Here is a 20,340-nt window from a genome sequence, read left to right as displayed (position 1 = left end):
TTCTTGTCACCTCTTCTTAATATCTTCTGCTTCTGTTAGCTCCATACTATTTCTGTCCTTTATTGTGTCCATCTTTGCATGAAATTTTCCCTTGGTATCTCTAATTTTCTTGAAGAGATCGCTATCTTTCCCATTCTATTGTTTTCCTGTATTTGCACTGACCACTGAGGAAGGCTTTCTTACGTCTCCTTGCTATTCTTTGGAACTCTGCATTCAGATGGGTACAGCTTTCCTTTTCTCCTTTGCCTTTAGTTTCTCTTCTTTTCTCAGCTATTTGTAAGGAAGGCCTCCTCAGACAACTGTTTCGCCTTTTCTCATTTCTTTTCATTTTTCGCATTTCCCACCGGCTGTCGGAAGAGACTGAATCCGCTCAGCAGTAGGCGCCGCCCACCTTTTTTTTTTTACTGATTGGCTTCGGTTCCTAGAGTAGGAACGGGATGCTTTCTGGGAGGGGTGCCGGATTAGCGGAGCTTCCTTCCACCGCTCGCAGAGGCTTCCCTGCGGCTGTAGGAGACGGAAATCTAGAGTCAAGAGTCTGGGTTTCCGCCCGGAGGGCTCTTCCCGCCGCTCCCGGAAGCTGCGCTCGCTGCCTGGGTAACGGGTCCCGGGGCTGAAGCGGGTAAGGCGCCGTTATGGACCTGGAGGAGGCGGTAAGAAGTCCGGCTGCTGCGCGACCAGGCGACGGGGCGGGAGGGCCATGAGGCTGAGGAGAAGGCGCCGGAGGACGCCAGCTGGCTGTGGAGGCGCTCTGGTCTCGAAGTGGGGCGGGTCAGAAAGGGATGGAGCTGGCGGGCCGTGGGTACCGGCGTGATGGGGGAGACAGGCTGGAGCTGCTGGCTGGGTGAGGTTGTGAGTGGAGACGGGGTGAGGTGTTGATCGAGGGGGGTGTGTTTTAGGGGTAGGATGAACTTGTGGGTTTTGTGAGGTGGCCGCCCTCGTGGCTCACCTGCTCTAGACTGGACAACCCGCAAGTTCCCTTTGATGCTGGAGGTAGGGCGAGGGAGGCCGGGGGCTGGAACCCGAATGCCCCCCAAGTAACCCCTGTAACCCCAAGTAAGGTCATATCTTCCAGCACCTAGTCTTTGGGAATCCTCGTCTCGGCCTTGCGTAGGGAGGGCCAGATTCGGGTGTGAGGGCACGGCCAAGATTTTACTGGTTACTAGTATAGGGTCCCTGAAAACTTGACCTGCTTTTGAAATCAATTGGCCGTGCGTTTTGTCAGTCTTTGATGAGAGTCCCTTGGACTGCGCGGAGATCCAACCAGTCTATCCTAAACGAAATCAGTCCTGAATATTCATTGGAAGGACTGATGCTGAAGCTGAAACTCCAATACTTTGGCCACCTGATGCAAAGAACTGACTCATTGGAAAAGACCCTGATGCTGGGAAAGATCCAAGGCGGGAGGAGAAGTGGAGGACAGAAGATGAGATGGTTGGATGGCATCACGGACTCAATGGACATGAGTTTGAGTAAACTACAAGAGTTGGTGATGGACAGGGAGGCCTGGCTGCTGCAGTCCTTGGGGTTGCAAAGTCAGACACGACTGAGCGACTGAACTGAACTGAACTGAACTGATGGTGTTAGAGGAATATTGGGTAATTAGATCAATAATAATAAGATTTCACACACCAAAGAGCTGAGAATTGATTATTTAGTGCCAGTCTATGTATGTACAGAAGCATCATGGTGATAGAAGGCTTTTCTCATTGTAGGTGCTGATAAATGCCTCTTGAATGATGGTTAGCGGTGTGTAGATGCTGGGTTAATGAAATGAACAACTAGAACTCACCATGAGCCTGTAGAGTTATGAGTAGGGATCTTGTCTGTTTTGCTCAACGTCACATCTCCAGCACCTAGTTAAGTGTCTAGAGCATACATAGTAGGTACTCCTTGGATTGCTGAATGAACAAATGGAAACTTGAAATAACCCTAATAAAACTCTGGTTCCTTTGTGGTGGGTTATGTGTTCTTAGTGTCCTGGAAGAAGTTCCAAACGGTATGCTGTTTAAGTCTTCTCTGTACTTAAATCTCATCATCTTTTTTCCTCACAGCATTTTCAAGTTTTATTTACTCATCTTCCCCCACCCCCCACTTTACCCCACCACCTTTTTTCTTCCCCTTCCCACACACTGCGTGTTTTAGAAACATTTAATAGTTTAATTCCATTTCAAACTGCTCAGACAGAACTGCTCTTCTTGTTTGTACATAATAGTCTCTTTGGTATGTTTTCTATTTTCAGCGATTCTTTACTGATAGAGTAAAGTTGCAGGGAGGCCTGTAGGTGGAACTGCAGGGTTTAGGCGCCGTGTGTTAAATGTGATGTTCCTTTTCTCCCACAGAGAGAGTTCAGAGAGCGCTGCTCTCAGTGTGCCGCTGTTTCTTGGGGTCTTACTGATGAAGGCAAATATTATTGCACTTCTTGCCACAATGTTACAGAAGTAAGTAACAGGTCTCATTTATGAATTTGCTTGTGCTTTAAAATTTGCAATTTCAGCCTATTATATGGCATAGTACCCCCCCTCGCCCCCGCCGCACCGCCAAATTGATCTATTTTTTATTACTAAGCAGTGCCCAAATACCAAGAATATAAGTCGTCCTCAAATGGTGACACAAGGGTTAAAGACTTTGTGAATTAGATTTAGGATGAGCTTCTGAAACTATCTTGGGCTATAAATATAAGTGTTTTCCTGATTCAGACTGTATGGTATATTTATAAGGGGAAGTAATTAAACTTGCACTTGGAAGATGATAAATTTCTTTTCATTAGTTAGTACTTATTTAAGAGTTTTTAATGTGCCATGATAGCATGGAGGTTTGGAATATACAATGTTAGAGGACTATCCTGAGTACTGGAAATATACATTGTTATCATTATGTCTTTGCACAATGCCTTACACATCATGAGTGTTTTCTTATCTATTCATTCATTTCCTCCTCTTGACAATGTGTGAGATACACTATTATGCCTGTCTACAGGTGGGGCAAGTGGGCCTCATCAGGTGAGTGAGTTTGCCAAAGTCTCATGGCTAGAAAGTATTAAGGCAGGATTTGAACCTGAGGCTTCTAACTCAAGCCAGCGTTCATTTAATTCCACCACACCTGCCTCTTAGGACAGAGGCTGACATCCTGTCCTGTGGGTCCGTGGTAAATGAGACTGCATTCACACAGGGAGTGCTAGGTCCTCTTCTCGTCACCACAACCCTCAGGACAGAACAACATAACCGAAATAATCCAGAGTGTGGACAGCCTGCTGTTGGGTGGGCTAAACACACCAGGAGTTTTCTCTCCGGAAGAGGATTTGCTCAAAGTCTACAGAGCCAGGAAGAGCAGATATATTTATTACCTTTGCCCTGTAGTCCTCCGGGATTTTTGAGAAAAGTGGTTAATGTAGCTTGCAACTATCATTGAGACAGTCATTGTTCTTCATTCTGCTTCCCATTTGGTCACCCACAGTATTCATAAAATATGAACTCACTCGATGAAACTGTTGGGGTGATAATATGTTCATTACTTCATTTGTGGTGATGGTTTCATGGATATACATACACACACATCAGATCATACACTTTAAATATACGCAGTTGGGTCCTTTGCTTTGATGTTTGTTGAGGCATTAACAGTTTTTGGTTTTGTACCAGCAGTGCAAATGTAAACACGGTGAAGCAAGATGTGTATAATGGACTGTCATTAGCAGATGAAGACAGCATATACTTTTTTTGGAGAAATTAAACTATTAATACATTAACTAATTGCTTTCTTTTATTTGTCTTTGATAGTGTTTCTATTTATTTCTGTCTGATAAAATCTGCTGCAGTCAGTTTTTAACTTGAAAGATCCTAATACCAGTATTTCCACACTTGAAAGGTACCAGCTTTGTATGGAATAACCTGTCAAGAGTGGAGCATTCTGGACGGTGGGCACCATCTTCCTACAGGCCCAGAACCTATCTCAGTGCCTCCCGTGTGATAGACAGAGCTGTGTGTTGCACAACCTCAGTGGTTCTCTTGGCTTTATGGCACATTCTTCAGATAGAAAAGGACGTGACTGGTGTGGGCTTGGTGTGCCAATGTTTAAATCCACCTGGTGGGAAATGGCTGGTGAGCTGTGGTTAGACCTACGGAGAGTGAAGGTTGTGGTACAGCTTTCTGTGTTTTTCTGCTCCTTTCATTGCCCCTCAACTTACTCTTGTATGTAATTTTCATTTTCTAGATACCCATCATCTGAAGGAAGGCCTTCTGAATTCATAAAGGAATTAGAATGTTATCTTGATTGATTTTATACAGGAAAAATATTTTCAGATCTTAAATCTGGTCTATGTATAGACATTCTTGCAAGTATTTTATGGGTATTTAATAAAGGTATAAGCTAAGATCGTGTGAGTTTAACAGATTTATATGATCGTAAGAGCAGATTTACTGTAGAAAATGTAGAAATGATGAAGATGAAAGCTACAATCACCAGTGAGCTCAACATACATTTCAGTAGCTTCCATTTAGTCTTTTATATGAGAGACTGTCTGTATATGAGAGGGGCAAGGGGATACGGGTGAGTACCCCCAATCTTGTGTGAATGTGTTAATTAACTGTATAAATAGTCCACAGTATAACCATTCTGTAATTAGTTACAGCTTCAGTCTGGGTATTTAGGTTTTTTTAACTTTTAGTTATTTTGCATTTTGTCTAATTCTTATTTTAAGCCTTCCCCCGCCATCCTCTCCACCCCCCACCCCCACCCCCACTCTTTATAAGTTTTACCTTTTTTTGTTGGATAATTGCTCTGGTGTGTGTTCTGAAATGTCTTACGTTCTCAGTGTGGCCAACCCCATCCACCAGAACGGCTTTGAATGTGGTTTCTGTGGAATACAGAGAGAATGTATTCCAAAAATCCTGTTGTTAGAGGCATTTCTTTTATTCTTAATGAAAGTTGAAGATAAATTTCATTCCAAATCTCTAGATTTAGACAAATACATAGGTAGTGTTCTCTCTTGGTTAAAAATCTTCACCTTTCCCCCATCACGTAGGGCTGATGCTTTTATTAATATATTTTGGTTGTGAGAGAACTGGAATCTTAGGTCCCAGCCCTTGAGAGCACTTGGAATTGAAGACTTTGGGGTGAACCGTACTCAGCAATAAGTCATTCTGAAATCTTACAGGTCTGATTAAGAATGAAAGTAGTACTTTTATAATTTTATAAAGCTGTTTTAGAGTATGATTCCAACACATAGAAAAGTAGGATGAAAGTAATCTGTGTGTAGCTCAGGCATTGCTGACTACAATAAATACAGAAATTATTTTAGTTTCAAAGTGGTTTGGGGTGGAGAAAAGGGTGAATAAATTTGACTTTAGGATTGATGTCAAACAATTAAAAACTGATTGAAAATAAAAGGTTATTCATTTGACAGTAATTTATTTAGTATGTTTAAGACTGTTCTCCACACAGTTTTAGGTACTAAGAAGTTCTGAATCAGAAAATAACATAAAGGCTAACCAGAGTGTCCACTTTATCTAATTGTCCCAAAGTGCTATGGTCATTGGTCCTGGCATCCACCGTCTGGTTCATTACACACCCCAGAGCATGCTTGGAAACACAGTCAAGGAGAAGTGAAGTTACCTGTGTGGTCTATTTTAACGGTCTGCCTCTGTTTCCTGCAGAGATCTAGGGAAGTTATAGACACTGGGGCTATTCCTAATACTAAAATACAAGCCATCAACCGGGGACTTAAAAGAAAACGAAAACTTGGTAAGCTCTTTCTTCATATGTGCTTGTATTTTTCAATCATGTTTTCATTTTCATAATTTGGGTGTGTGCAATTGGAATTCTAAATAGATTCTAATGAAGTTGCCTGAATTTTAAGCCAAAATAGAATTAAAGTCGATAATTATTTTTGGTAAAATTGGAAGCAACTTCTTAAAGCATACCCATTTTTTATTGTTTATTATAGATGATTTGATTTTTCAGTGGTGCAACTCCTATGCAAAAAATAATATTAGTCAAGGGAGCATATTTCTTTGTATCTGTTGGCATATGTTTCTCTATTCTGTATCTGTAATCTCTCATGATTTTCTGTGCTTTTAAAAAAAATTGCTTCTCTTCTGACATGTTTCAGCTATGGAGTTGTCAGGTTAGGCAAGTTAAATATGATACTCAGCTTTCAGAAATCCATTTCTCACAGTGATTTTGAACACACCCTTTTATAATAGGGAAAATTAATTTCCTTTAAAATAACCTCAGCATGGGTGTGCTTTGAAAGGCAATCTATTTCATTAATCCAGGGAGTACATATAATTAACAGTTATTGAGAAGAATCTGAGGTGAAGTTTAGTTGATGCTTTTTATTTCTGTGACTGATTGCCTAGAGCCAGATGCTCAGGTTTGAAATTAGGCTAAAGATAATGGCGGACTCTTCTACCTAAGGTAGCTTTAAGGATACACACGTGAAATATATAATATATATAAATGTTGGTGAAATAACTGCATGAAATACATTGCTGTTCTTAGATGAATAACAGAGAATGCCTAGATGCCAACTCATGTTCCTGTTTAAACTTTAGTAGTGACTGTTTTTATTAGGCTAAAACCTGATTAATCTTAATTAAATTTAATTAGAATAAAACCTGATTAATTTGGGCTTGCCATCTAGGTAGTAAAAATTGTATAGTTTAAGCTTAAAGTGCTGAAAGAACATCAGGTGTTTCAAATTAAATGTTGAGAGTCTTATATTCAACCTCTTTGTCCTTACTTTCTTCATGTGTAAAGTAAGAGGGTAATACCATTTATTATAGAGAGTAGGAACCCAGACTCCGAATTTAAGATACAACTGTATTAGTTCGTCAGAACAGGGTACATGAAGGAGAGAGCACACGTGGCTGGCTATTGCTTGGGGAGTTTAAACTCCCACACCTTTGCAGGCTTCTTATTTTATTTTATTTTATTTATTTTTTTTTTTGTGGTAATATGGAGAGTAATAGTAATAGTGGTTACTTTTACTTTAGAAAAGATCTTTGTGAGGTGGTAACATCTGGGCTTGAGTGATGAGAAAGTGCCAAATATCTAATGATTTGGGGAATCTTATTTTACTCCTATGCAAACTAAGACCCTTTCCAGAAAGTGAGTTAGTCAGCAGAGGTGGGGAGGCCTTGTGACACTGAGGTTAGGGAGGGGCACAGGAGCCCTGTGACTTTCTGCAGCGGGGAGGGCATCTTGGAGTCATAGCAGCAGACTTCAGAAGCATATTTTTTCAAAGAGTTGCAGTATTTGTCGACCTGGGAGGGGTAAAACGTAAGAGTCTTAACAGATTTGAGCATTTTCTTTTAACTGGTAGTTTTATTTAAGCATGTAGCTTTGTCCATTCCTTCAGAATCTCTTAAGACTGTTTTGAGGTTGCAAGAAAATAACCTATTAATACTTAAAATACATGGTGACTGGACCGAGTTCAATGAATCTTAGTTTCCTTGCTTTCAGTTTCACACTCCTACCTAGAACCGTCTTGATGAAAGGAGAAAGCTGTTGAGCAGTTCGTTTGCTTTGTGTGTTCTTGTTGTACGCCCTTTCCTGCCATCTTGGAGCTTCCCCTCTTTGTTTTAGTTCATTCATTCTCCAAATACTTATTGTTCCCTTTCTATGTGAGGTGGAACAGAGGAGTCGGAGGAGAAACAGTGGCTGAGTGTTGAGTATCCTTTCATTTAGGCTTCTGCTGGGTATTGTTCAGTACATTTATAAAACTTGTTTTCTTTTTTTAATGTGGTGACTAACCATTTTGCTGCCCTTATATTGATATTTCAGAAAAATTAAATTTACTTTAGCATTTGTGTATAGATTTGCCAGATTGGAAGCAAGAGTATAAGAATGGAAACTCTACTCAGGGATATGAAAAAATTCCAGCTGAAGTGTGTGAAACACAATTGTAACTGTGCAGTAGCATTGCATTTAGTAAGTAAGAAACTCAGATGTCTGAAGTCTGTCATTTGTCATTTAGAGAAAGGCTGGGATTGGTATGTGTGTGAAGGTTTTCAGCACATACTTTATCAACAAGCAGAAGCCTTACAGAGCCTTGGAGTAGGCCCAGAGTTAAAGGTAAGTCCATTTGAGTTCACATGTTAACCTTTCATTTTGTTGTTTGAAGAACAGTAGGCTTAGAGTGGAATTAATAGTAGGGTTATCAGTAATAGCACTTGGCCTATTAGAAACAATAATTTTTCTGATAATTTTTCTTTAATCCTTTTGCAAGACCAGTAATCCCCAAAATGTGTTCTCTAGGGTGTAAATAAGCAGTACATCCAAAAGAAAGTAAGAAAGGTTTTAGTCTTCAGATAATTAGGAAACATTAGGTTAAAATAAAACAAATAACTTTGTGCACTTTTTGGTGCCTTTTATGTGTTAATGTGCTGTTTCATTTCCTAGGGGATGCAATGTGCAGTATTCACAATTTGAGGGTAAAATCCTCTGGTGTGTGTGAGGGGGTGAGATGGGGAGAGTAGCATTCATCAGGACTTCCAGAAAATGCACTTTGTGCAGTGATACATTAAATCAGTGGTTTTCAAACTTGACTGTGTATCAGAATCAACTTGGAAGGCTTGTTAAAACAGATTGCTTGACCCCATTCCAGAGTTTCTGATAAGCAGGTCTGGAGTAGGGCCCAAGAATCTGCATTTCTAACACGTTTCCAGGTGACGCTGATGCCGCTGGAGTCAGCTTAGTTGGAGAGAAGTTTCCATGTGTATGTGGAATGAGTGAAAGGACATTATGTAGCACTATGCTCATAAATGAAAACAAGAGCAAAAAGCGAAGGAAGAAAGATCAACTACTGAAGTCACCAAGAGAAGATTGGTAAAGCAGCCTTTGCTATTCAAAGCAATGAGTGTCTGCAGCAGGCAGGCAGAGTGACCCATAGGCCAGTGCATAGCCCAAGTGTGAGCCTTAACCTTGACAGCCATTGCTGGGTAAGATTGCTGGTAGCCTGCAGGTTTGTGAATCTGGTTTCTCCTGGCATAGGTATCCGATGTATGAGTGTTTTTTAATAAATGGTTTCAGGTAGTTCCACCAAATAGCTTCAGTAGGGTTTACACCTATATAGCTTTCTATTGATACCTACTTCATCAAGATTAATCCTAAAAACAGTTTCTCTGAAATTAACCAATAAGTATGAGTGTTTAGACCTGACCAGCTAAATGGTACAGGAATGGTGTTATGATAACCCAGGCTCCAGAGTCAGAACTGACTCTAGATCCTATTCATGGGTCATTTTGGCCATGTTACTCAGTGTGTTCAGTGGTAAAACATGAGCTAATAACTGTTTTGCAGGATTGTGTTAAAGCTTATGGATGCCTTGTGCCTAGTAGGTGATGAATAAATGGAAAAGCTGCTTTGTTTTGTTTTACTTTTGCTTGGACAGAGGGTAGGAGGAGGAAGGGGGTGTCAGTAGGTCACTAAATGCAATAGCAACTTTGCTCCTATCTAGAAATGTAGTCACACATAAGTGACTTTCTTTCTCTGGATCTTAATTTACTTAACTTGTAAAAAGAAGGGATTCAACTAGGTGATTTTAAGGAACTAGTTCCTTCCTTTCCTAAAATCTAAGATTAGGAAGACTATATTCAGTGCTTCTCATACACCTGATACTGAAATGATAATTCTTTCAAGGAAATTTAAGTAAGAAAGGTAAGAATACATTTAGATGGAAGCAGTATGTAAAGTACAAGAGAATAGAGGTTCTGTGGTCTGGATGTGCCAGTATATTTTCATCAGAACCTGAAGCATTCTTGTTTCTCTTCCACATTAGAATGAAGTTTTGCATAATTTTTGGAAGCGCTACCTTCAGAAGAGCAAGCAGGCATACTGTAAAAACCCAGTTTATACCAGCAGAAGGAAAACTACGGTAAGGCACATGTCTGACAAGTGGGACCAAAAGACATATCTGGTGAGAGATAGAAATGAAGATGAGGTTCAGCCTTACCTGAATTATGGTTTTCAGAGGAGTTTCAGTGAAGAGGTTTCATTTATAGTCCAGAAGGACAGGGTCAGTGATGTAGGCATTGGATTTTTGACTTCTTATTTGACCAGTTGAAACATAAATTTGTGGTTAAGTTTCTAAATAGAAGTTTAAAGGAGTTTCTACCATTGTACTATTAAAAACTGTTTTGCAAATGTTATTCTTTTTGCTTGGAACACCTGCTTGCTTTACCTGGCATTTCAAGATTCAGCTCAGTTGTCATCTGGATCCTTCACCACCCCACCCCTGTCCATCAAAGCAGTTATGTTTTTAGCAGTTTGCTTTTCACTGCTTATTAAATGTGCCATGGATCATTTTGTTTGGAATAGGGGAGGATTCCACTGCTGGGAAATGAGGTTTGATAAGCTTTGATGTGTTTTATGTGTGGTTCTTACTCTCTAGGACTGTCAAGGGATTCTGACTCTGTTTGACACACATTTGTTAAGAGCTTGGAAACTTGGCCCAGTGTTTACTTGTTTGGTTAGGGTCTCATAGGTTCCACACGCAGAGTTTAGTGAAAGAAATGAGACGTTTAGAAATTGCAGGAATGAAAAGTTTAGAAATAGCAGATGGAGCAGGAATAACGATAGTTCAGTTTTAAGCAGTAAGTTTGAGACAGCTATTGGACATCCAGGAGGAAATGTGGAGTCCTCAGATACACTTCAGTTCCGGGGGAGAGATCTGGACTGGAGATACAAATTTGGAAGTTGTCAGCTCACACTATAATCAAATCTAAAATACCACTGTTTGTAAGATGCACCATTATTTTTAAGTACCCCCAAGAAAAAAGAAAATGCTGCAAATTAAATTGTGCCATGACGCTGACTGTAAGATATTCCTGATTTCAGGGATGTTAAAATATGGAGATGGGGGAGTGCACATTAGAATTGAAAACAGTATACGTAGTAGATGGTATTTAAACTACAAGACCAGATAACATCCCTGAGGAATAAAGACAGAGAAGAGGACCAAGACTGAGCTCTGAATATTCATTGAAAGGACCCAGATGCTGGGAAAGATTGAGGGCAAAAGGAGAAGGGGCCAACAGAGGATGAGGTGGTTGGATGGCATCAGTGACTCAATGGATATGAGTCTGAGCAAACTCCAGGAAGGACCAGGAAGCTTGGCATGCTGCAGTCCATGGGGTTGCAAAGAGGCGGACACAACTTAGCGACTGAACAACAGTGAGAGGTGGAATCGAGTGCACAGAGGGAGACGTTGCTGTAGATGGGAGCAGGGAAGGGCGCAGAGGCTGACAGAGGGCCGAGCGTGTGGTGTGGGAGTTTCCTTAGGATTGCTTCAGTTTTCTCAGTCATCTCCATGTATCAGCCAGCTTTATGGTTCCCTGGCCCCTCGTGGGCTCACCTACCAGAGGGAATGTTCTTGACAGAAGAAACAAGCATTATCCTGTCCCTGGGTTCTTTGTTCTGTCTCATTCTCTGTGAGTTCCTTTAATATGAGCTTTATCTCCTCACAGTGAGATCAAGTTTCTGGCCTACATGACTGAGAGCATGGCTTTTTGACTGTGATCAGCTCCCCAAGTCATGTCAGTTAATGAGGCCTTTAGGTAGCTGGCCAGCTAACCTTTCTAAGAGACATTCTGACTGCTATTTCGGCGATACACTTGTGAAAAATTAAATCATGGTAAGAGATAATGTATGATTGTCAAGCCTTAGTGTGTCTAGAGTCATTATTGACACTTGATGTTTTTATTGGTGTTGATGCTAGAGCTATAGGAGAGGTGTTTACAGAAAGAACTAGGCCTGTTGTGTCTGCCTGTTTCTCTGCTCATGCTTGTTTGGCGTCCTTATCTGAGAAACATGGCTGGGAGCTGCTGAGGAGCACGTGCAGAAGTCTGGCTCTCTTGGTCTCAGGGACCAGGCAGATGACTGCAGGTCTCTAGAGTGGTTCCTTCTCTGGTGTTTGTGATGCTCAAGTATTGTTTACAGTTTGTGGAAATGAATTATGTTGTAATTCCAATATAATCATAATTTATATTCTTTTACAAAACAGGTATTAGAAGATAATTTGAGCCATTCAGATTGGGAGAGTGAGCCTGAGCTGCTGAGTGACATGAGCTGTCTATCTTTTGCTGAGAGTGGAGCAGAGTCTCAGCCTGATGTCCGCACTCCAAAGCCTTTCCCCATCATCAAAGCATCACATTCAGGTAAAGATGACAAACTAACACTCTGGCTGTGCATCTTAGAAATAATGTAATGTAGTCCTGTCTCTTCATATTCCAAGGAAGGGAACTTGGCCTAGCAAGGAAGAATGATTTGTTGAATCATATGGCAAGGAGAAAGGTGAACTGAGTGAAATGTTAGGGCAGTTTTTAAAAAGGTACATTGTTTCTGCATGAGCTTTTAGGTGTGATTTTTAAAGGGAACTAAACAGTAAGGCTTCCCAGGTGGCTTAGGTGGGAAAGAATCTACCTGTAGAAGACCAGGGTTTGATCTCTGCTGGGTCGGGAAGATCCCTTGGAGAAGGGAATTTCTCCCCACTCCAGGAGCTGTTCTTGAGAATCCCATGGGCGGAGGAGCCTGGCGGGCTACAGTCCATGAGGTGTAAAGAGTCACACATGACTGAATGACTAATACTTTGACTTTTCAAGCAATAAGTAGATCCAAAAAGGAGGCTAACTCAAGTAAGATAGCTGTGGGCTCAGAGAAAAGTTGTAGCAGAGAACTAATAGAACTTAGCCATGTGGTAAGATAGACAGGAGTCAAAGATAAGCTGCCAGTTTCTCTGCGTAGACTAACGCAGGCTGAATCAGATCACCATATTGTGTGTGTGTGTGTGTGTGTGTGTGCACGTGCATGTATGTCTTACTTTCTGGTTTAATTCCATAATTTAAAATAGATAAGGAGTGTCTTTAAGGTTACAGATACAGACCTTCTCCTCAGAGCATTTATTCATGATTTTAGTTGTTTCTACATTACTTTTAGAAACAAAAACAAAGAAACGTGGTGGAAAACAGAGAAAGATTTTATTATAGATTGTGAAGGTCTTGATGTGTGCTACTAGAGTTGTTTGGGAGACAGCCTGCAAACTTCATGGTGTTAGGAATTGTTGAAGTCTGCATTACGTGTGGTTATGTAAAATTTTCAACAAAACATTTCTAGTATGGACTGCTTCTTTGCAAGCCCCTCACCCTCCAGAGATTAAAAATTCCTTTTATCAGCATATCCATGTTTCTTTTTATTTTTTGTCATTTCCTTTTTTTTCCTTCAGCATATCTGCATTTCTTGATGGACTGCACAACGACATAGTTATCAAATAAGTTACATGTTGTGTCCAAAGAAGTTAGGTCGTAGGATAATTGGGCAGTGTGGCATGTGGGGTTTCCTTTTCCATGCCTCAGGCCACCTGACTCAAAAAATCTCAGAGAACTAGGACTCTGAAACCATCCAAGCCTTTTTAGTAAGACATCATGATTGTTTACCTATGTTAGGGATTTGCATGTTTGTTTCTTAGTAAATGATGATCCTTAGAGCTTTATTTTCATTTTTCTATTAAATGTAACTATTAAAACAACTCATTATTAATGCAAAACTATAAAATTCAGATATTCATGGGAATTCCCTGGCAGTCCAGTGGTTAGAACTTGGCCCTTCCACTGCTGGGGCCCAGGTTTAATCCCTCTTTAGGGAATTAAGATCCTGTAAGCTGTGTGGCCTGACCAAAAAAAAAAAAAACAGATGTTCATAAAGAAAATAAACTCACGAGTTATTGTACCACCCCAAAATAACCACTATTACTGTATTCTTCTACATTCTAGATTTTTTATTCATATATATATAGAGAGAGAAAGCACGAGTTTTGTTTTCCAAAAATGTGAACTACTTCTTGATTCTTTAAATTTTTTTGATCAAAATTCTACATGCATGTTGATTCAAATAGATTTATAGGACTTGTTACACAAATAAAAATAAATTGCAGTCTACTATCTCCCTCAAATGTCCCGTTTCCCAGAGGCATTCATTTTCAACTTTTTTTAAATGCTGTATCGCTGTATCACATGCTTCTGTTATTACATCTTGATTTCTCGTTTTGCACATGAGTGATTAAATTCCCACTGTGGATGATGAAGCCTTAGCTCTTTCACTCATCCCTCACTGTCCCTCCCCACCCCCTGCCACATAATTACCAGTACACAATTATGAATTTCTCCTTCTCTAGCTTTCCAATATAATTTTTTGCTTGGTCAATTTTTTGGTGCTTAAATTGTAAATGTATATGAATATTCATCAGAGCTGAGTCATATAGCTTACTATGATTACTTTTTCTGTATATGCATTGGTTTTTCCAGAGTTGATAATTTGTTTGCTGCTGCTGCTGCTAAGTTGCTTCATTTGTGTCCGACTCTGTGTGACCTCATAGACGGCAGCCCACCAGGCTGCCCCATCACTGGGATTCTCCAGGCAAGAACACTGGAGTGGGTTGCCATTTCCTTTTCCAATGCATGAAAGTAAAAAGTGAAAGTGAAGTCACTCAGTCATGTCCGATTGGATTGCCATTTCCTTCTCGAGGGGATCTTCCCAACCCAGGGATCAAATCCATGTCTTCTGCACTGGTGGGCAGATTCTTACCACTAAGCCACCTCGGAAGCCCAGATTACAGATTAGTAATAAATAAATAGAAAGCTTGCCTGGAGAATCCATGGACGGAGGAGCCTGGTGGGCTACAGTCCATGGGGTCACAAAAGAGTCAAATACAACTTAGTGAAACTATGAATCTATAATCTGTTACTAATGTATCTCCACACTTCCCCTCAATTCTGACAATCTCTCAATTCCTTATTCTGTCAATTTCATCTTCCGTAATAGATCCTGGAACTTCTGAGCTGCTTTGATCGAGAATGATGTATCTCCAGACCTCTGTCTTGGGGATCTCTTTACCACCATCCCGAGAAGTCTGTCACCTGTCTGTGGTTAAATTTCTCATTTCTTTATCTCACTTCATCTTCTTTCTTGGTACACACCCTCAATTTGTGGAGCATCTTTTCTTATTTTGCTGAGGATATTAATGTTATTTCCCACTGATTTGAAGATTTGACGGTAAAGCGTCTTCCTACAATGCGGGAGACCTGGGTTCAATCCCTGGGTCAGGAAGATCTCCTGGAGAAGGAAATGGCAACCCATTCCAGTATTCTTTCCTGGAAAATCCCATGGATGGAGGAGCCTAGTAGGCTACAGTCCATGGGGTCACAAAGAATCGGACACAACTGAGCGACTTCACTTTCTTTCTTTGCCTTTTTATACTAGAGGGTTTCTTCAAGTGCTTAGCAAGCCTAAGAAGGCTAGTCCTGTTTAAGAATGGAGATTGAAAAGTTGGTTGAAAGCTTTCTACCCACAGTAAGTCTTGTCACTTCTGCTCTGGTTTATTTTCTTGATGAACCTCCAGCATTGTCATCTTTAACTCTTTTACCCCTCAGCTGACCAGATTTTCCAGAAACATCTCTGAGGTGTTTTTTTTTTTTTTTTTTTTTTTTTGAGGGTATAACCTCAACTGTCCTGGGAAATGGGTGGGAAGAAGGCCTCAGGGGAGGAGAGGGTCTCTGGAGGAGAAACTTCCCATTTTCGGGCAAGATTGGGGAGGAGCAGTCATTTGGCTGCATGGAGCTTGGGAAGGAGTCTGGGTGTATAACTTCTTAGTCAGGCTTCCAAGCAGTCCTCCTGGTGTTGGTCCTACTTCACACACTTTCCAGGGCTACCTGGTTTAACCAACTCCTGAGCCTTCCTTAGAGGTCCCCAGGGAAAATTACATTGATTTCTGCCTTCCCTACTGCTGGCTGTGAAACTTTCTCAGCACTGCTAAGGCAATATTCACCTGTCCATTTGCTTTTCAGCTTTTAACATTTTATTGCTGTTATCTCTTTTTCCATGTTATTTGTTCTTGTATATATATATTTTTAAAATTAAAGTGGGACAAAACAGAAGCTAATGTGTTGTTTTCAATCTGCCATCTTAACTGGAAGTTCCTACATGTTTTTATATATGTAATATATAAAGAAGTTTTTAAAATAATATTTTATAGAAATCTGTGTCCCTGTATATTCTTTTAAAACCGTAGTCGTCAGCCTTTAGCATCCACCGGAGGATGGTAGGGATGGAGGGCCGGTGAGCTCAATAATTTGCATCTCTACCGTGTTCTCAGATGATGCTAATATACCTGGTCCAACAGCTGTACCTGGAGAACAGTCCAGTGCGTTTACACAAAGCATTGTGTACATTGTTATGCACTGTTTTCATTGCATGGAGTTAATTAAATTTCTATTCTAGTCACTTATGTTGTTTTAAATTGTTTTCTTATTATAAACAGTGTTGTCATAACACACCTTGACCCTGAACCTTTGCATGTTTTAAAAATCATTTCACTAAGATGAAATCTTGAAGTAGGGCTGCTAGACCATTGGTCACCAAATATTTATTGGGTTCCTTCTCCACCTGGAGCCTGTTCTGAGCTCTGTGGATGCCATGGTGAGCAATACTGTCTGTCTTCAAGCTCCATAGAGTGTCCTGGGAGGAGCTGGACAATAAATGCACACGTGAAAAAGAATAGGGCAGTTCCTGATAAATGCTATGAAGAAAGGATCTTCAGGATTTAGAAAAGGGGATTTTGAGGGATAAATAGGAGAGTTTTTGCTTAAGAAAACTTGGGAGTCTCTCAGGGTTATTCCTAGTCCCGCTTTTCCATCTACCCTCACTCCTGGCTTCAAACACCAGCTATATCCAACAGCTCTAAAATTCCTATCCTCTCAACTCTAGAATTTTATATTCAGCTGCCTACTCAGCATTTCCATTTGCATGTTTAATAAAGTCTTACACTTAACATGTGCAGGTCTGATATCTTGATTTCTCTGGTCAAGCCTGATCTTCTGCCTCCTTCCTTGTCTTAGTAAGTGACATCTCCATTCTTCTTGTTGCTCAGGCCCCAAAACCTTAGACTTCTACTCGTCTCCCCTTGTTGTCTCATACTTCACATCCAGTCCATCAGCAAGTCTTTCTGACTCTGCCTTCAGAATATGTCCAGGGTCCAGCTGCCCCTCACCATCTACAGGATCTCCACTCCAGCACGAGGACCCATTGCTGCAGACCTGGCATCATGGTCTCCTGTGTGCCGTCCCCTAATTCTATTCTTCATAGCAGCCAGAGTAACCTTTTAAAAATCATAAATGGGATTATATTGCTCTTCTGTTTAAAAGTTTCCAGAAAACTCTTATTATACTTAGTTGAAAATCTGAAAGACAGATCATGGCCAACAAAGCCCTTTAACAGTTTGGTTTCTTATCACCTACCATTCTCTGTGGTCGTCTCCTGCCGCTCCCCCTCACCCATGGTGCTCTAGCCACACTGGCTTCCTTGCTGTTCCTTCAGGTTGACTCTGCTGATAGACTCTTGTGTTCCTTCCCAGATCCTTGAGCCTTATTCTCTGATTTCAGCCAGGTCTCTGCTCAGGTGTCACCCTCCCCACAGGGCTTCTGGGACTACCCATGTGAAAAAGCACAGGTCTCTTCCCTTCCCATTACTCTGTATGCCCCTACATTGCTGTTTTTCCATGTTGCACTTAACCACTGTCTCTCAGGTTTTTTTTTTTTTTTTTGGTCATTTACTGTCCCTCACTACTAGTATGTGAGTTTAAGGAGAGATGAGATACTGTACAGTCATTTCCCCAGACCTGGAAGAGAGGCACAGAGTAAGATGGACAAGTATTTGTGGAATGAATGCACCGAGGATGAAATGATGCCGCGGGGGAGGACGCCCGGAGCATGGGAGTGGGAGAGGTGCTACCTTAGCTATTTGGAGAGCCTGTCGGAGAAGGGGACAAAGGAATGACACGTTTTTGCTTCGCTTAGTAATTGTTTGTCCTTTTATTTATTTGAAAACTTGCTCCCGTTCACTACAAAAAATCCAGAAAAAACAGATCGCTCCTTAGACTCTCCACATACCCCACTCCCACAGAGAACTAGCACGTAACGTTTTGGCCAGTTTTCTTCCAAATCATTACTACCATTTATTGCCAAGTTGCTCTGTGTAAAGATTCTATCAATAATTTTAAGATATTTAAAATACCTCTTTGGATTTTGCTGTTTTTCTTCTTTTCTTGTCCAAAATAGTTGCTTACGCTTAAAAAAAAAATCTCCATTTGTCCCTTAAGAAACGACCTCTGTCTGTTCTGGGTCTCTTGATGGAGTGGAATATTCGTTGCGGAAGGAGAAGGGGGTCATGAAGATGAGTGTACCACGGACGCTAGCCTTCTGCTATCTGTCATTACTTTGGCAGAGAGAGACAATTACTCTTTCAGATCTTTTGAGGTAAGCTGGGCCTCTTACGATGATGCTTTTGCTGATTATCTGTGTGACAGCCTGTGGATATTTTGGATTTTACCAGGAGGCTTCAATTAAGGAAGGGAAAGATTAGGTAGTCTGAATTCTGACTCTGAAATGTAATTCTCCCTGGGCTAAGAATTCATCTCCTGGGTTTCCTTATTTATATAGTGGAAATAATACTATTTATCTTACTTGGGGTATTAGAGAATTTATCATTCAATGTGAATAAAATGCTTTGAAGGTGAAAAGTGACATTTAAGTACCTGCACAGTATTATTAAGTATTTTTCATTTTTAAGAGAGAAGATGAATAGATGACCTTCACATGGCAAATAGTAGTAGTAGTTATACAAAAGCATACCTTGGTGTTGTTAAGAGCTAAAAGATAGGTTGTCTGTGTTTATAAGCTAAAATGGAAAACAAAGCTATTAGAAGAACCTGTTATGTGGATAGTTAGCATGTACAGTTTTCAAGATTATCTGCAGGGTTTTATAGGTAATGAATAAATTATGGTATGGTATGTAAGAATTTCTCATTAAATAGAAGATGTACCACAGTCATTAATGTGTTCATTTTTCCTTGCTCATTATGTGTTCTAAATAATAACATTTGAGTTTCTCAGTGTGTGGGGTGATTTTCAGAGAATAGATTTGGAACCAGAACCCTGGGTTCGAATCCTGGTTCTATCACTTACGTACTATAGGACCTTGAGTAAGTTATTTAATTTCTTTCTGCCTCTGTTTCCTCATTGGTAAAATGAGGTTACTAATAATATCTGCCTCAGAGAGTTGAAACTACTTTCAATACTTAGTACCACATGAAAAGCACATCGTACCTGGTGCATAACAAGAACTCAGTTCTAGTGATTGTTGTTTATGTTTTCTTTATCGTCATCATCATCATTGGCACTGGGCCCTTGGATTAAATAAAGTGCCTCCAGTAAATGAGAATAGTGCCTTTGAATTTGGCCACATCAACCAAATAACAAGGCTTTTCTCAGATGTGATTAACTTGACATGCAGATAGTCCATGATTCAGTGAATTTTACTGTTACGTTAAGACCTCATCTTGTTCTGTCCGCCCTCATTGGTGATCTCACCCTTCCCCAAGGCTCTAATTACCATCTGTACGATGACGACTCCCAGATCTGAAATTTCCAGCCCAGACTTGTCTAGTGAGGGCCAGACCCATATATTCACATAATCGGCTGCCTGCTGGATACTCCTTCATCATCTTTCTCCTCAGTTCATCTCTTCCTCCACTGATTGCCTTCTTCACGAATACCCTGTTTCATCTCATACAGGCACCTGAGACCCATCCTTGGCTCTTTCCTCTCTCTGCATGTAGTTTAATCAATATGTCCTCTCGATTGTACTTCCAGAATAACTCTGAGAACCATGTTTCCCCCATTCCCTCTGTCTCTGTCTTCACCTGGATTACTTAGCCACCTCCCAGGTGAATCTTGTGCCTCTCCTGTCCATTTCCTCCTGGTAACCTGAAGGATCTTACAGGAAGGATCGCGTCACTGGGGCTGGATGAAAGGGTAGCTGTTCTATACAAGGCAGTCTGTAAGGGGGTAACAAAACTCCCCGAGAAATCTAACCAGGAAGAAATAATAGTTACCCAGAAATAATAGAGAAAATTATTTGCCCAAAAATTCTTCTCAGGAAGAATATTTTATGTGGTTGGAGGGATGGGATAAGATCCTACACGTTTGTCTGTCTCTCTTCCCCTCTTCTGCCTCTCTCCTCACCCCTCTGTCTCCCTCCTTTTTCCCTTGCTTTTCCTTGCTTTCCCCTCCAAGGGGAATTGTAAACTGCCTTCAAGAAGATTAGATCTAGTTAGCTGGAGGGCTTTTATTTTGCTCTGTGGGACATGTAAGTTTGAGACCTGGTTTAATTGCTTGAAGGAGTAGAAGAAAGACTTTACCACTGGTCCTCTCTCCTGCTTTTCTTGGAAAAGAGCTCTAAGTCACAGGTTCTCAAAGTGTGGTCCTGACCAGCAGCATCAGCAGCTTCTGGGAA

At 40.8% G+C, this 20,340-nt stretch overlaps 1 protein-coding gene across 2 annotated transcripts in view; it reads left to right on the top strand.

The window, feature by feature from the left end:
- The first annotated feature begins 497 nt into the window (after positions 1-497).
- TAF1B (TATA-box binding protein associated factor, RNA polymerase I subunit B) overlaps positions 498-20,340 on the top strand; it is a 55,801-nt gene continuing 35,958 nt past the window's right edge. Inside the window, exons 1-7 of one of the 2 annotated variants that reach the window (XM_027556102.1) lie at positions 498-650; positions 2,340-2,438; positions 5,652-5,739; positions 7,976-8,073; positions 9,779-9,874; positions 12,002-12,155; positions 18,146-18,302. In XM_027556102.1, the coding sequence (XP_027411903.1) occupies positions 633-650; positions 2,340-2,438; positions 5,652-5,739; positions 7,976-8,073; positions 9,779-9,874; positions 12,002-12,155; positions 18,146-18,302 (710 nt within the window). In that variant the 5' untranslated portion in view covers positions 498-632. Of the gene's footprint in view, positions 651-2,339; positions 2,439-5,651; positions 5,740-7,975; positions 8,074-8,666; positions 8,827-9,778; positions 9,875-12,001; positions 12,156-18,145; positions 18,303-20,340 lie in introns of those variants that run through there. The other variant, XM_027556103.1, reaches the window with a different exon arrangement.

This window comes from Bos indicus x Bos taurus, chromosome 11 (assembly GCF_003369695.1).
Source record: "Bos indicus x Bos taurus breed Angus x Brahman F1 hybrid chromosome 11, Bos_hybrid_MaternalHap_v2.0, whole genome shotgun sequence".
Taxonomy (NCBI): domain Eukaryota; kingdom Metazoa; phylum Chordata; class Mammalia; order Artiodactyla; family Bovidae; genus Bos; species Bos indicus x Bos taurus.
The sequence above is the reverse complement of the archived record's forward strand: the minus strand, read 5'-3'. Positions and strand labels throughout refer to the sequence as shown.